Here is a 14,640-nt window from a genome sequence, read left to right on the forward strand (position 1 = left end):
TTACCACAGTGTTGTTATTGTTTTACATTTAGTTTATGGTAAATCGGTGAGAGAATTTACATTTGTGTCAGTCTTAACTGATAGATATGAGACTATTACAGCGTATCCTAATAGAGGACCCCACTCCTGCCATTCATCACACATATTAGAGCAGAATCTTACAGTAGAGAAGGAAGAAAACTCTGGAAAGAGCTATAGAAAAACTGAGGAGGAAAGAGATGGGATTATAGCAGAAGAAACAGATGGAAGTCTTTGATAGCGTGTAGCACTTAGCACCGAATGATGAGGAGCTCAGATTTGTACATCTTGCAGAGTATTTGTTTGGAGTGATTTGATTCCCACAGACTGGAATTTGTGTTTGTGTGCACATAATGGTGTGTGCATGCAGGGATAGGCATATGTATGAGTGTGGATGTGCCTCAGGGCATTGCTGTGCTGGAAGGACTGCTGAGTGTGTATGTGTGTGTATTGGAGCTCCGGAGTGGAGCGTTATTAATGCGATTCTTCCACATCCTTGATGTGCCAGTAAACTAAAAGGACTTTGCGCTGGCCTGTGTACTTTTTTCGCCCACCCCACAGCAGCTCATACACAAATGCTTTTCTTTGCCCTCACAAAAGCACATTAAAATTCACACCCACGCCCACACTTTCACAAAACTACACGCACATTTGGCCTTTTGGCTCGCCTGCACTCTGGACAACTGGACAAGCAGATCACACACACTCACGCGCACACTAAAGGCTGTCTTTCTCAGCGCAGACTGTCAGTCTGTTTAATCAGTAGTTTAGCACTCCTCTGTGCAAGTGTGAGAACACAGTGCATCTCTGTAACGACTGTAGTTGAGATAGATGACTTCACCGATATTAAAGCCTTCCCCTGCTCTGTGGAGACAAAGTCCCTGCTGAGTGTTAAATGCCGACGTTTTTTATTTATTTTATTTTATTTATTCCTGAACACGATTAGGATTAAATGGCTTCAGATTGTGTTTGGGCAATTTTTTATCCAATTCAAGTTGATTAAAGGACCATATTATGTAATTTGGGAATAAAAAAAATTTAGGACCCTATAATATATACATACCTTTGGGATGTGGTGGAAGGGGAAAGTCGGATGTGCAGCCGACAAATCTGCAGCAACTGCGTAATGCTATCTAGTCAATATGGACCAAAATCTCTGAGGAATATTTCTAATACCTTGCTGAATCTATGCCACAGAGAATTAAGGCAGTTCTGAAGGCAATAGGGGTCCAACCCAGGCCAGTGCTAGTAAGGTGGCCGGTGAGTATGTAAATTTATATATTGAGAGAAGTACATATATATTACATATATGTATATGTAAATGTATGTATATATGTACACACACACACACATTACATATACATCCACATTGACTGAAAAGATTTATAAGTTTTATCACTGGTTAAATTACATTGTCAGAACATTGCCCTGGTTGCTTGAATATACTGTATTATCTAGCCCAAAACCCTGACTTTAGTGGAGGACTAATTAACTATTTGGAAGTCTTTGAAAGAGCAGCAGTCAATACTTTTGTATTTTATCTTGCTGCTTTATAGAGACTCCTTTGCCTCTGCCACTTTCATGAAATAAAATGAAAAACAATGCTTATTTAAATTTGCTGTCGGGTATAAAATAGCTGGCTCTGCCTCATCCTTCAATGACGACCTCTTTGCAAAGCCTGCATTACATTGTGACAGGTTAACAAAACAATGTATACTGAAATGTGCTGCGCAAATTGTGGAGGTCAGACAGAAATGAACAGGGACATTGTTAAAAATAAACTTCAAATGCTTGTGTCTAACATTAGGATCCTATTGTCTATGCAGAGACACAGGTGCTGCCCCAGAGCACAATGTTTGCTGAACTTCTTGCTCAGTACCAAAATGAACTCTTAAATGTTTGCTCTCATATTTGCATGCTCATGGCTGTGACTACATGAATATAAGTATTACAGCTTACAGCATTTGAAATGTTATAATACACCTTCCAGTTACTTACATAGGTTCACCTTAAGTTTATCAGGTTGGATTACCCCATTTACTGCAGATTTCTAGATTGCACATCCTTGAAGATCATCTCTCTTTCTCTATCCAAAAGGTGTTCTGTTGATTTGAAACTGTGCATGTGGACTGTTCTACTGTAGCTAACCCATTGTCAAGTTATTGTAAGCTGTGTGGCATGATGGGACATTATCTTGCTTGGAATAGCATCACAAGATGGTCAGCAACACTACTCACTTAGGCTGTTGCATTTAAACAGTGATCTATTGATGTGAAGGGGGCTAATTGTGTCAAGAAATGTCCTCCTCACCATTACCAGCATGAACAATCAATACAGTGCATGATAGATCCATGCTTCCATATGGTTTATTCCAAATTATGACCTATACCATTCAAAGAAAATGTTGCAGCAGAAGCCAAGACTCAACATACCAGATCTTTTTCATGTCTTTTGTTGTCTAATTTTGGCAACTCAGTGTTAACTGTAGGCTCTGTTTGTTGTTTTTATGAAAGTGAAAGTGAAAGTTGTGACGTGGCTAAGTCTGGTGACCCACACTCAGAATTTGTTCTCTGCATTTAACTCATCCAAGTGCACACACACACACACACACACACACACAGACACATCTTGAGGCAAAGCATTGCTGCCTGGGGAGCAAATAAGGGCCTAGTGCCTTGCTCAAGGGACTAACTTCAGCCTTGGTACTGAGATTGGTATAAAAGCTGGTCATTCATTCTCACCACTAACAAACCATGCCAGTGAGGACTCGAATCTGTGACCTTCTAGATCACTTAAACGTGTTCAGAGATTCTTTTTTTGCTGACATTTAGTTACAATGAGTTTTTATTTAAGTTACTCTTGCCAATTACTCTTGAGTTACTCTGGCCATTGTCCTCTGGCATCAGTGAGGCCCACAGAGGTGCCATTCAAATGTTTCTTATGTTTCTTATTTTCTGCAAACCATAGAGATGGTTCTATGTGAAAATATCCGTGGATCAGAATAAATATACAAGGTGATTTAGTGTCAACAACCATGGCACCAAATTCAAAATCATCTTGATTTTCAATTCTGACGTTTGTAGATCACCTTCGGTACATCACCTTAACAACATCTACATGTCTAAATGACTGCAGTTTCTTGTTCGTGTGATTGGCCGATTAAATACTTGCATTTAAAAGCAGTTGAGCAGGTGTACCAAATAAAATGCTTGTGACTGCGTACACATACTGTTTCAAAAGACCTTGAAAAATGCTATTTTCAATTTCTTGTGCGGATATCGGATTTGTGACGATTGAATCACTGTGTATGTGTGTGTTTGTGTTTTTATCAGATGCTAAGGACGTGCTCCTTACCAGACCTCAGTAAGGTGTTTAGTGATGCTACAGGACCTGAAGGTGCAGCCGCTCCTGACAGCAACCTAGAAATTGAAGATCTGGAAGATAAAGCAGATGAGCAGTCTGAACCTGAGGAGTAAGACGCACACACACACACACACACACACACACACACACAACCTAATATATGCGTACGTGTGCACACACAGTGTGTCACTTATCTGTCTCTTTCTCTGTCAGTGTGTATGAGGATGACGATTTAAGAGAGCTCAGAGCATCTATGGAGAGGCTTCTTCAGGAGCAGCACAGTGAAGATGATGATGATGAAGAAGAGGATGAGGGTGGTGGATCTAATGGCAGCCCGGCCGATGAAGAGCCAGCTGGTCTTAATGGGTTAGCTAGTGCTGGTGATGACAAACGCAGCCCAGAGGAAGAGACTTTTAATGGAATGGCTGAAGATGATGAGGATGTTAGCCATGGTGAAGAAGAACCAGGAGGCCCAGTCACAAATGGAATGGAATTTGAAGATGATGAAGAGCAGAACAGCAGTGAAGCACAGCTCAATGAGGAGTGGCAGTCAGGTAATGTAAACACAGCTACAGAGCTCAGAGACTGAACTACAAGTGTAGTACTATAATAGAGCTGTGAACCTACACTAGCCTCACGGTTCAATTTGGTTCGGTTGGTTACGATTATCATGCCACGATTCGGTTCAATTTGATATTTCGGTGCATCATGGTGCATTGACGGTGCTTTTCATACACAGTTTTATATTTTCTTCACAGCAGCAGTTCTTGTATTAAAATGTATAAATATATTTATATTTATATATTATTTGTAATACAATTTTGTCATTTAATACAAACAGTCAGATATATAAACTGTAACTTTAAACATAACGAGCATTAAGCAAATAATATAAACAAATATAAATATCCAGCTCAATTTCTGGTCCTTGTCTTGTTCTCTTACACCTCTTTGATTGGTCACACCCTCAACAAAAACGGTTGCGATTGGCTCTTGCGCGCTGCGCTCTTCACAGATGACACTGATAAGCAGCAGGCGTCAGTGGCGATCTCACAGCTGATGTATGATAGACATAGTGGAGAAAACTCTGCGCGGGGGGCACTTCAGATCATTTAAGAAGGGCACTATCTATCCAAGACTAAAAAGGGTTGAGCCCTATGTGTGCAAGTACCTGCTGCTCGGAAGAATTGGAGGCCCTCCAATAGCAAATCTTAAATATTCAACATGTTGAACATTTTAAATATTATCAACCAGAAATTCCAATATGTGGAGAGAACCCCTGCATGTATGATATGGAGATTAGCTGGTGAAATTAAACCATATCCAATCAGAATGCAAGTTGACAGAAGATGGAAGCATAATGCATGCATTCATGGCACTGCACAAAAGCATTTGGACAGCAGAGATGGAGGATCAGCATCAATTTCTGGCAACATAAGTGTTTATACAGCACTATCATTGCAATTTATTCCTGCCCTTTGTCCGCTATGTTTACTCTCATGTCTCAAGAGTTATTTTAAGATTTCAGACCTTGTTCAAATCTTGGTGCTTAAAAATCTCTTGACGTGTGTTGTTCTGTATTGATGCGCACCACACACTTGGATATGAACCGGTATAAGATTCTTGACGATATGATAACAATGTATAAAAATATCACAGTTTACAGTATCAAAGTATTGTGAAAACTGCTCTGAAATATGTTATGTTTAAATGTCTTGGTAAAAAAAAATCCCCATTAAACACAAGATATTTTATTTAAAAAAATGTTTTTTTAAATATTTTGAAACGGTAAAGGTGTCAGACTAAATAATTAAAATAAATCATTGACTTCTGCTATCTTTATTAAATTCAAAAGCACAGATTTATTTACATCTTGAAAAGGCATATTTGCATATCTTTCTCTTTTTTTGGATATAAAGTAAGCAACTGCACTGTTCAGGTGTATAGCATGCTTGGATGCCGGTGCATAAGGAAGATGTTTTTCAGATGTTTCCTGTATCATGGGCTGACCAGAAGCTTTTGATGTGGAGGGTCCTTTTCTGCTGGAGATGCCCTAAAAAAAACTAAATAGTGGTAAAAAACACGCATTAAATCTACATATACTGTAGGAACAGTAAAAGAGAAAATGTTAGCGGTTTTAAAACCTTGACTTTTTCAAACTACGTTAAATCTTGAAACCGGTTATCGACAGATGTCTACACTACCTGACAAAAGTTTTGTCGTTAATTCCAGTTGTAAAAGCAACAATAATAACTTGACTTCTCGTTGATCATTTGGAAAAGTGGCAGAAGGTGATAGAAATCAGTCAAGTTTGGTGAAGGAAAAATCATGGTTTGGGGATGCATTCAGTATTGGGGCATGCAAGTTATCTGCAGAGTGGATGCAGATCAACCGCCTGAGGTATCAAGACATTTGTGATACCCATTACATTACAAACCATAGGAGAGGGCAAATTCTTCAGCAGGATAGCTCTCTTTCTCATACTTCAGCCTCCACATCAAAGTTCCTGAAAGTGAAGTAGGTCAAGGTGCTCCAGGATTGGCCAGCCCAGTCACCAGACATGAAGATTGAGCATGTCTGGTGTAAGATGGATGCATTGAAATTGAGTCTAAAGAATGTTGATGAACCCTGGGAGTCCTACAAAAACGCTTTCTTTGCCATTCCAGATGACTGTTAATAAGTTATTTGAGTCATTGCAGAGATGTACTGTATGGATGCAGTCGTCAAAGCTCATGGGAGTCATACTTTGTTTCTATTGCACCATGACTCTATATTCTATACTGTACATTAAGTGACAAGGCTTTTGTCCACGCAAAACTACACCTTACTGTCCTAATTAAATAATTAAAAATCAAGACATGATCATATTTTCTTTTGGTAAAATAAGCATAATCTAGAGGCCTTTGCCTTCCATACAAATCTCTTCTAATAATAAATGATCAACTAGAAGTCAAGTTATTATTTGTTGTTCCTAAAACATGAATAGGCGAGAAGACTTTTGTCAGGTAGTGCACACACTATAGAAGCAAAACAGTTAAACCTTTAATTTTTTTATACTTTTGTTTGTGGTGTCTGACATTCTGGAATATTTAACAACAATTTTTTGTGTGTTTCAGCCTTATACCCATGTAGACACTTAAACACTACAAACAGTTCCACTTACAGATCGATTATCAGAAAACAAACCCACAAATAGATCGAAACCCAGTAGACCAGCTAAAATACATTAATAGCTTCAAACGCTCGAGAGAGGAGTGACATTGATACCATATCCAATAAAACAATGCAGCATGCTAAAACAGAGCAACAGCTATAAAGTCAGCAACTAATACAGCACAAAACTTACCATATCTGTTAAATCAGCCAGCAGTAAACCATACCTTTTGAACTTGGTAGACAAACACACCCCAAATGTAATGTAATCTGTGAACGGCAAAAAAGTCTAAAAAAGACAATACAACAGTACAAAAGCATCCATGAAAATATCACAATTGAGGACACAATCCAGAAACGCAACTACATCAATAATTGCTCAAAACAAACTCTGAACAGTTGCTAACTGCATCCACAAAGACAATAGAGGAAATGCCTCCCAAACACAACTCATGTTCAAATCTTTATTGCTAAGCTGACTAGAACTGTGAACAAGTATTGTGTTTATTGAGCTAAAGATACGGCTCTGTCTAATTAAGCCTGGTGATTGATGGCTTTGTGTGACTGCAGCGTGTGGAAGGATGCTGGTAAATAACACTCTCAGTCCTGACTTGGATCAGCATATTATCAGCCAGTATTCCACAACAATGCACTCCCACTGTGTGAAGTGTGTGATTTCTTGTTTTTTTGAGTGCAGATGGCAGCGAGGAGGAGGACGACGAAGAGCTGGAACAGCAGGACAGCATCTTCAGTCGTCTGGAGGAGCTGCGGCTTCATCTAGAGCAGGCCATGGGCTTTGAGAACTTCATCCAGGCCTACAACAAGATCAAGGTCTGAATTAAATGTCAAGTCTTACTGTGTGTCTACAGTGGGATTCGGAGGTTTTGTGCCCAGATGAATCCGTTGCGGAAATCCGGAAATATCTAAGATGTCTTTAGTGGTCAAACGCCACCAATAACAATGCAGACGTGCACGTCTAGATGAGGACACTCATAAATTTTAAACGCTAAGTTTTGTTTTTAGCCATAGGGAACATTCTGGGAATTAGATACAGATGGTATCCTTAACCTTTAAGAATGTTAAATGTAATGTTTTTTTATAGTTTGTCACACTGGAAGTGCAATAAACTGCTGTAATTTGCTGCATTTTTTTGCTGTCAGTTGCTCTAAAACTTAAGAGACCCTGTGGTGATAATGACTCTGCAGCTCTCGACTTAAAGGAATAGATCAGCCAAAAATCCTGTTCGTTTACTCCTCCTTTTGTTCCAATCCTGTCTGATTTGCATTTTTTTTGTGGAACATAAAAGATTATGACAAATTACTTTATTTACCCAAAGCTATACAATTTTGTAGCAACATGAAAGCGAGTAAATTATGAAAGACTTTTTAAGGAGGCTTAAACAGTTTATTTTGTATGGTTTTATCCAGCATTAGATCCTTATTTGTGTGATTTCTGTGTGTTTATTTAGGCTATTCATGAGGATGAGGATGAAAACATTGCAATGGGCTCCAGCATGGTGCAAAACATTTTGGGAACTGAGCACCAGCACTTGTATCCTAAAATCCTCCATTTGGTGATGGCAGATGGAGCTTACCAGGAAGGTAAAGTGTTTACACACATACATACTCTCACTCTGTGATGTGTTCATGCACCATTTCTTCTGAATATCTTCATACAGACTGCAATTCATTCAGTCGATCAGTCAGCAGTGGAGGAATATAACATGAATGGGTGTAGAAGTGAGCAATTATGTCATTCAATGCAAATAATCAAGCGCTATATAAAATGACATGAGCACTTTTCATATATAATTTTTTTTTATATTTCATTCATAAATAAAGCACTTGGGCATTCTTAGTTTCTCTAGATTTACAATTTAGAGTTATGCACTTCTGCAAACGACTGGTGACATTTATTCTTAATATAAATAGAAATGATGTCATTTGGACCATTAAATGACTATTAGTTAAAAAAAGAAGACCAATTTCCTTGATTTTTCTTTTTTCTAGTCACAACTAATGATTTATTTTTTTTGACAAAATAATATCTTAATTGACAGTATATTTATTTTAAATTACAAGAAAGCAAAATATCAGATCTTTGTAAAAAAAAAAAAAAAAAGTTATTAACAGTTTGCACACAACGTGTCCAGTATATCCAGTACACCCATTCAAATTAAAATTGATAATCAGTGTATCCCACACATATACTTTACTTGGGCAGGCTGCCCAGGTGTATTAAAGGCTGCCCAAGTATATTTAGTGACACATTTTTTTACTATTATTATCATCCTTTTACATTTTTTTTTTCATCCACCTATAATAAATAAACATCCGCGGTCGATTAAGCAGTGAAAAATCTTTTCTCTTTTACTGCTCGTTCTGTGTGCACGAGAACTCTCAACAGATCTGCAACTTTTTGCATCTGGCCAGGGTTTCTAAATCTACTAAAATGCCTGGGATTATATTTTGCTTGTGTTTTTTAAGCTGTCATTAATTTTATGCGCAAAGTAGCGAGAGAGATATTAATTAATTAATTAATTAATCTAAATTGGCTGCAGAATATTTGTACACCGTTAGAAATGGGCAATCAACTCATTTACTTATTTAAACAACTTATTTAAATAATCTACACAATTTATTCTTGTAATTATTATAATTTTTAGAGATAATGTCTGGTTTTATAATTTTTTCTGTCATTTATTTCTTATTTGCTGTATATTTTATTGATTTGATGAGGTCAATATATTACACATTTTATGCATCTAAAATGCTTTAGCATTACTGTACAAAATGTCATGCCAATAAAGCAACCTGAACTTGAATAAGAGATAGAGAGAGACAGATTTGACCTGTAAGTGGGTGCACATGGCTACTGAATAGAATAAAAGAGAAAAGAAAATTTATTTATTTTTTACTTTGACCCATTGATTAGAAAATATTTATAACAGATAATAATAAAAAATTGTGTTAAAATTATTAATCAAATTATGTTTTGTTTGTTGCATATAGTTAACAATTTATGTGCTGTAGTTAAAAGGTGTGTTTTAATCCGGCTACTGCTACAAGTATATTTCAAACCTGTGGGAAGCACTGAATAATATTAATTGAGTGCCCAGAAATTCTTATTATTATTAGAATTATTATTAATATTATTAATATTAATAAGTGATTTACATATTGCATTTATATGAATTATAATATTTTATTTATTTTTTCCCCAATTTCTGTTTACCAGAGAGAAGATTTTTTTCAACACATTTTTAAACATCATAGTTTTAATAACTCATCTCTAATAGCGTAATTATTTTATCTTTGTCATGATGACAGTAAATAATATTTGACTAGATATTTTTCAAGACACTTCTATACAGCTTAAAGTGGTATTTAAAGGCTTTATTAGGTTAATTAGGTTAGCTAGGCAAGTTATTGTGTAATGATGGTTTGTTCTGTTGACTATTGAAAAAATTTAGTTAAAGGGGCTAATCATTTTGTCCTTAAAATGTTTTTTTTTAAAAAAAATAAAAACGGCTTTTTTTCTTGGTGAAATAAAACGAATAAGACTTTCTCCAGAAGAAAAAATATTATCAGACATACTGTGAAAATTTTCTTGCTCATGTTCAACATCTTTCATATGATTTTAAATATGGTATATATTTGAAAATTATTTATAGAGCATCTTTTAATACTATTTAATATTATTCTCATTAAATATAATACTCACATGGCATTTAATATAAGTAAAAAAAATACATGGAAGCAAAATCATTTCTCAGTTCAGATTTAATGTGTTTTGCCATTCACTAATTAGTAAGAATCAAACTGATTATCTGTAACTAGCAGTGCCTGGTCTTGCCGTAGATGCATGCGGCACTAGATGCTCCGTGTTTACGCCTCTGAGCAGTCCCAGGGCATCTGGGTCAGATCACATCATCTGGGTTCAGAGACAAACATATGTCTGCTTGTGTATTCAGCAGCAGCCTCTGACCGATGTGAGGGTATTCCTGCCATTTACACTGTGTGCTCAAGGCTAACTCCTGATTATTCACTTTATTGTGACCTCTGACATTAGGAAAAAAGTCCGGAAGTTTTCTTCAGATCTCAGCCTCGCGACAGAGTTGATCATTCCATAACAGTTCCTCTGTTTCTCTCTCTCTCCCCTTTTCTCTCCCTCTCTATCTCTCTCTCTCTCTCTCTCTCTCTCTCTCTCTCAGATAATGATGAATAGAAGTTATTCATCCGTGCTGTTGGCAGCCTTGGACAATCTGCTGGCAGGCTGAAGTGTTCCCATGATGCACTCTGACAGGCCGAGGAGGTGCATGTGGGGAAAGGGGAGGGAAAAGGGGGAAATGGGCCACTCAAGCATGGGCAGTTTAGAGTCCACGCTTGACCGTAGTTCTACTTCCATATCCCAAGCAACCGAAGCACTGCTCTGTAAATTTTGTGCATATAAATGTGCTGTGGATAATAATATTTAACCAAAGCGTAGCCGAGTGTTAGCAGGCGAGAGGTAGGACGTCCCGGACGGAGATGTACATGCGTGTCTTCCTATAGCTGATGACAGACTGTGTGTGTGAAAATGCTGCTCAGGCTGTATTCACAACAGCTGAAGCCCTGGAAACTGCTTTTTAGGGCTCTAGACTGGCCAGGGAGGTCTAGTTCAGGGGGACGGAGGTCAATTATCTGCCCAATATCAGGTGCTCGCACACAACGGGCAGCCGGTTTTTAACCAGCTGTCTACCTCAGACAACAGACAAGTCTTAACTGCTAGTCTAAAAATACCAGTCTTCTCAAATCTTTTCTGAAAGCTCTTTTTCTACTTTTTACACATTGTTTATTTGATATCCTCAGAAATTATTTTGCCTTATTCAAGATTTCTTCCCGATTCGATGAGGCTTAATGCATTAGGTCCAGATATGGCTTTTATTTAGGGAGCTTGAGTAGATTTACTATGCATATATCCAGTGTTTTAACACACTTGTTGGCTTTAGTAAAGGGATTGTTCACCCAAATAATAATAATAATCATCATCTAATATTGTTTACTGGAATTATTATTATTATTATTGTGAAAGTAGATATTTTGAAGAATGTTTACAATTTTTGCACATACAATGATAAGAATAAGGATTAAAACAACACTGGTCCCCATTTACGTTTATTGTATGGACAAAAAAACAAACATAAATAGCGATTTATTTAGTTTTTTTGGATGAGCTATCCCTTTAGAAGCGTTTATAAACTGCGCATGTTGTATGCAGACTCACCTCTAACGGGACGAATTGCTCATTTTAGCTGGCAGAATGTGCTACTTGAAAGTGTACAGAATTGTAAAAATAACTTGCAAGCATTATCGTTTGGTTGCATGTCAGAATATGTATATCTTTGTACCGAGAAATAAAACTTCTTCTTTTTTTCTTAAAGAATGTGCCTGTGTGGGTATTTGGCAGTAAAACGCTCCACTTTGGATGTGAAACAGCTGAGTTGAAATCAGTTGCCAGTATCTATTTTCGGGCCGTTCTTCCTCTGTCTTCAGCCTGATTGGTCTGTTGAGCTGTCAATCATCAGCAGGCGTGCAGCTGTCACAGGAGTTGGCTGGAAGTGTGTAGGGGTTTCCCCTTATCACAGAACACCCGCACATTCTCAGACAACCACAAACTGTTGTGGGTGTGTGTAGTAGTTGTGTCTGTGCCAGATTTCCTGAGTCATATAGTGTTTGCTTTCATTACATCAAGCCTCTGCAAAACCATTCATGTATATGCAGAGCAAGGTAATCTTTTATTGACATGCACTACTGTTCAAAAGTCAAGGACAAATCGAAATTCGATGAGGATGCTTTTGATAGATCCAAAGTAGGGCTGCACAATGTTGGAAAAATCTAACATTGTGATATTTTTTATTCTGTTACTTATATATTATGATATAAATAGTAGATGAGTTGAATATTTATTTGGGATGAAGTTATCATTTTAGATTGATTGGGATAGGAGTGCATAAAATATAATAAAAAAATCTACAAGCAAATTCAATATAGAAAAAGATACTAAATAAATAAAGTGTTTTATTGTTTCAGAGAAGTCAAACTGTATTCAGTTATACAGTAATTGAACAATCAAAAGTAAAATAATACTGCACTAATACTGTCTTTGTTTTATAAACAATTCGATAAAATTAATTGTTGTTCATTTTTCAAAGTTACAATTTCTTACGCCTGAATGCTTTTAAAACCCTCACAGAGTCACAGGCCTCAAAAAAAAAAAAAAAAACACTTGCAAAATGATCAAGTATAATGCAGACTCAGCATTGCATATATTCGTAATGTGATTATTGTGAATGATCACATTGCGATATCTATGCTGAAACGATATATTGTGCAGCCCTAACCCAAAGTGTTCATAAACTGATAAACAAATGAATGCTGTATTTTTATCATCATAAAATTCTGAAAAGAAAAATATATCACTGTATTTGTCACTGATGGTAATCAGAGTAGTTTTGTGGGTTTTCTAAAAGTAAATGTAAGATTTTTAAGACTAGGTTAAAAAGAAATCTAAAAATCTTCAATGGCACTACATCAATATGTTCTCTAAAAATAACTTATCTATATTAGCACCATGTAAAGTTTTTAAAAAACAACTTAGTACAAATCTTCTTTGTTTTTCTACTTTATTTTATAAGGTTTGATTAGCTTTGCCTACCGTAACTACTAATCTCTCTGTAAAAGTCATGTTCTTCCTCAGTTTTCCAGTCCAAAATCTACAAATATCTTAAGACGCTTAATCAACATACTGTAAATTGAAAGATTGAAGATAACTTGTTTTCTGTAAAACTGATCAAAATGAAACAAGTTTCTCATTAAATCCAACGAATATCTGTCATACCGGGCAAAACAATTTTTTGACAATTCAAAAAGAAAAGTAATTTTAGAAATATACTCATTTGTATTGTATTGTAATGTAATGTACTCATTTGTTGCTCAGAAAACAAGACTCAATTTTTTTGCTATAACAATTTTCTTTTTTTCGCAATTTTTGATTTGTATCAGAAAACAAAAATGCTCAAGACCATTTTTACAGTGAATGCTAAATTTAATGCTGTGATGTTTGTATTTCTATTTATTTTTAAATTAAAAGTAATGGATTTCTATTTGAATAAATTTTTAAATATGGTTTACTCCTGTAATAGCAAAGCTGTATATTCAGTATCATTACTCCTGTGTTCTGTTATATGATCCTTCGGAAATCATTTAGATATGCTTTCCAAAGTTTTTCAAAATTTGCTATTACAGGAGTAAACCATATTTAAAAATGTATTCAAAAAGAAATCTGTTACTTTAAATGGGTTATATTCTTTATTTTTGTCAAGAATGTAATGAAATGTAATGTGTGTATAAAGCATATTTATCGTGTATGCCCATACACCCAAAGCGCTTGTCTCTCCACACCACCACCAATGTGCATTGGATGATGCAACAGCAGCCACAGGACAACTGCACCAGTGCGCTTAACACACACCAGCTATAGGTAGAATGGAGAGTGATAAGAGTCAATGTATTGGATGGTAAGGATTAGGAGGCCATGGTTGGTAAAGGGCCTATAAAGGGAATTTGGCCAGGACACCATGCACTGTAAATAAATTACAGCTGGGGTGCTAAAAAAAAGTAAAATGACAGATGTTTAATAACAGAAATTTACCATAAAATGCCAGATGTTAAATGACAAAAACTTACCGTAAAATAGCAGATGTTAAATGACAGAAATTTACCGTAAAAAGCCAGGTGTTAAACAACAGAAATTGACTGTAAAATAACAGATGTTTAATGACAGAAATTTACTGTAAAAGGCCAGATGTTAAATGACAGAAATTTATCGTAAAATAACAGACGTTAAATTACAGAAATTTACCATAAAATAACACGTTAAATTACAGAAATTTACCATAAAATAACACATTAAATTACAGAAATTTACCATAAAATAATGGACATTAAATGACAGAAATTAACAGTAAAATAACAGACGTTAAATAACAGAAATTTACTGTAAAATATCAAACGAAAATGACAGAATTTTACCGTAAAATACCAGACGTTAATTGACGGAAATTGA

At 36.1% G+C, this 14,640-nt stretch overlaps 1 protein-coding gene across 37 annotated transcripts in view; it reads left to right on the forward strand.

Annotated features, from left to right (window-relative positions):
* nek1 (NIMA-related kinase 1) overlaps positions 1 to 14,640 on the forward strand; it is an 83,746-nt gene that overhangs the window by 34,045 nt on the left and 35,061 nt on the right. For 35 of the 37 annotated variants that reach the window (XM_009294677.5, XM_009294679.5, XM_009294678.5 and 32 more), the window contains 5 exons: positions 3,351 to 3,490; positions 3,595 to 3,935; positions 7,232 to 7,365; positions 8,003 to 8,135; positions 10,748 to 11,955. The exons of the other annotated variants lie outside the window; for them this stretch is intronic. In XM_009294677.5, the coding sequence (XP_009292952.1) occupies positions 3,351 to 3,490; positions 3,595 to 3,935; positions 7,232 to 7,365; positions 8,003 to 8,135; positions 10,748 to 10,761 (762 nt within the window). In that variant the 3' untranslated portion in view covers positions 10,762 to 11,955. Of the gene's footprint in view, positions 1 to 3,350; positions 3,491 to 3,594; positions 3,936 to 7,231; positions 7,366 to 8,002; positions 8,136 to 10,747; positions 11,956 to 14,640 lie in introns of those variants that run through there. 37 annotated transcript variants of the gene reach the window in all.

Source organism: Danio rerio, chromosome 20 (genome assembly GCF_049306965.1).
Source record: "Danio rerio strain Tuebingen ecotype United States chromosome 20, GRCz12tu, whole genome shotgun sequence".
Lineage (NCBI taxonomy): Eukaryota > Metazoa > Chordata > Actinopteri > Cypriniformes > Danionidae > Danio > Danio rerio.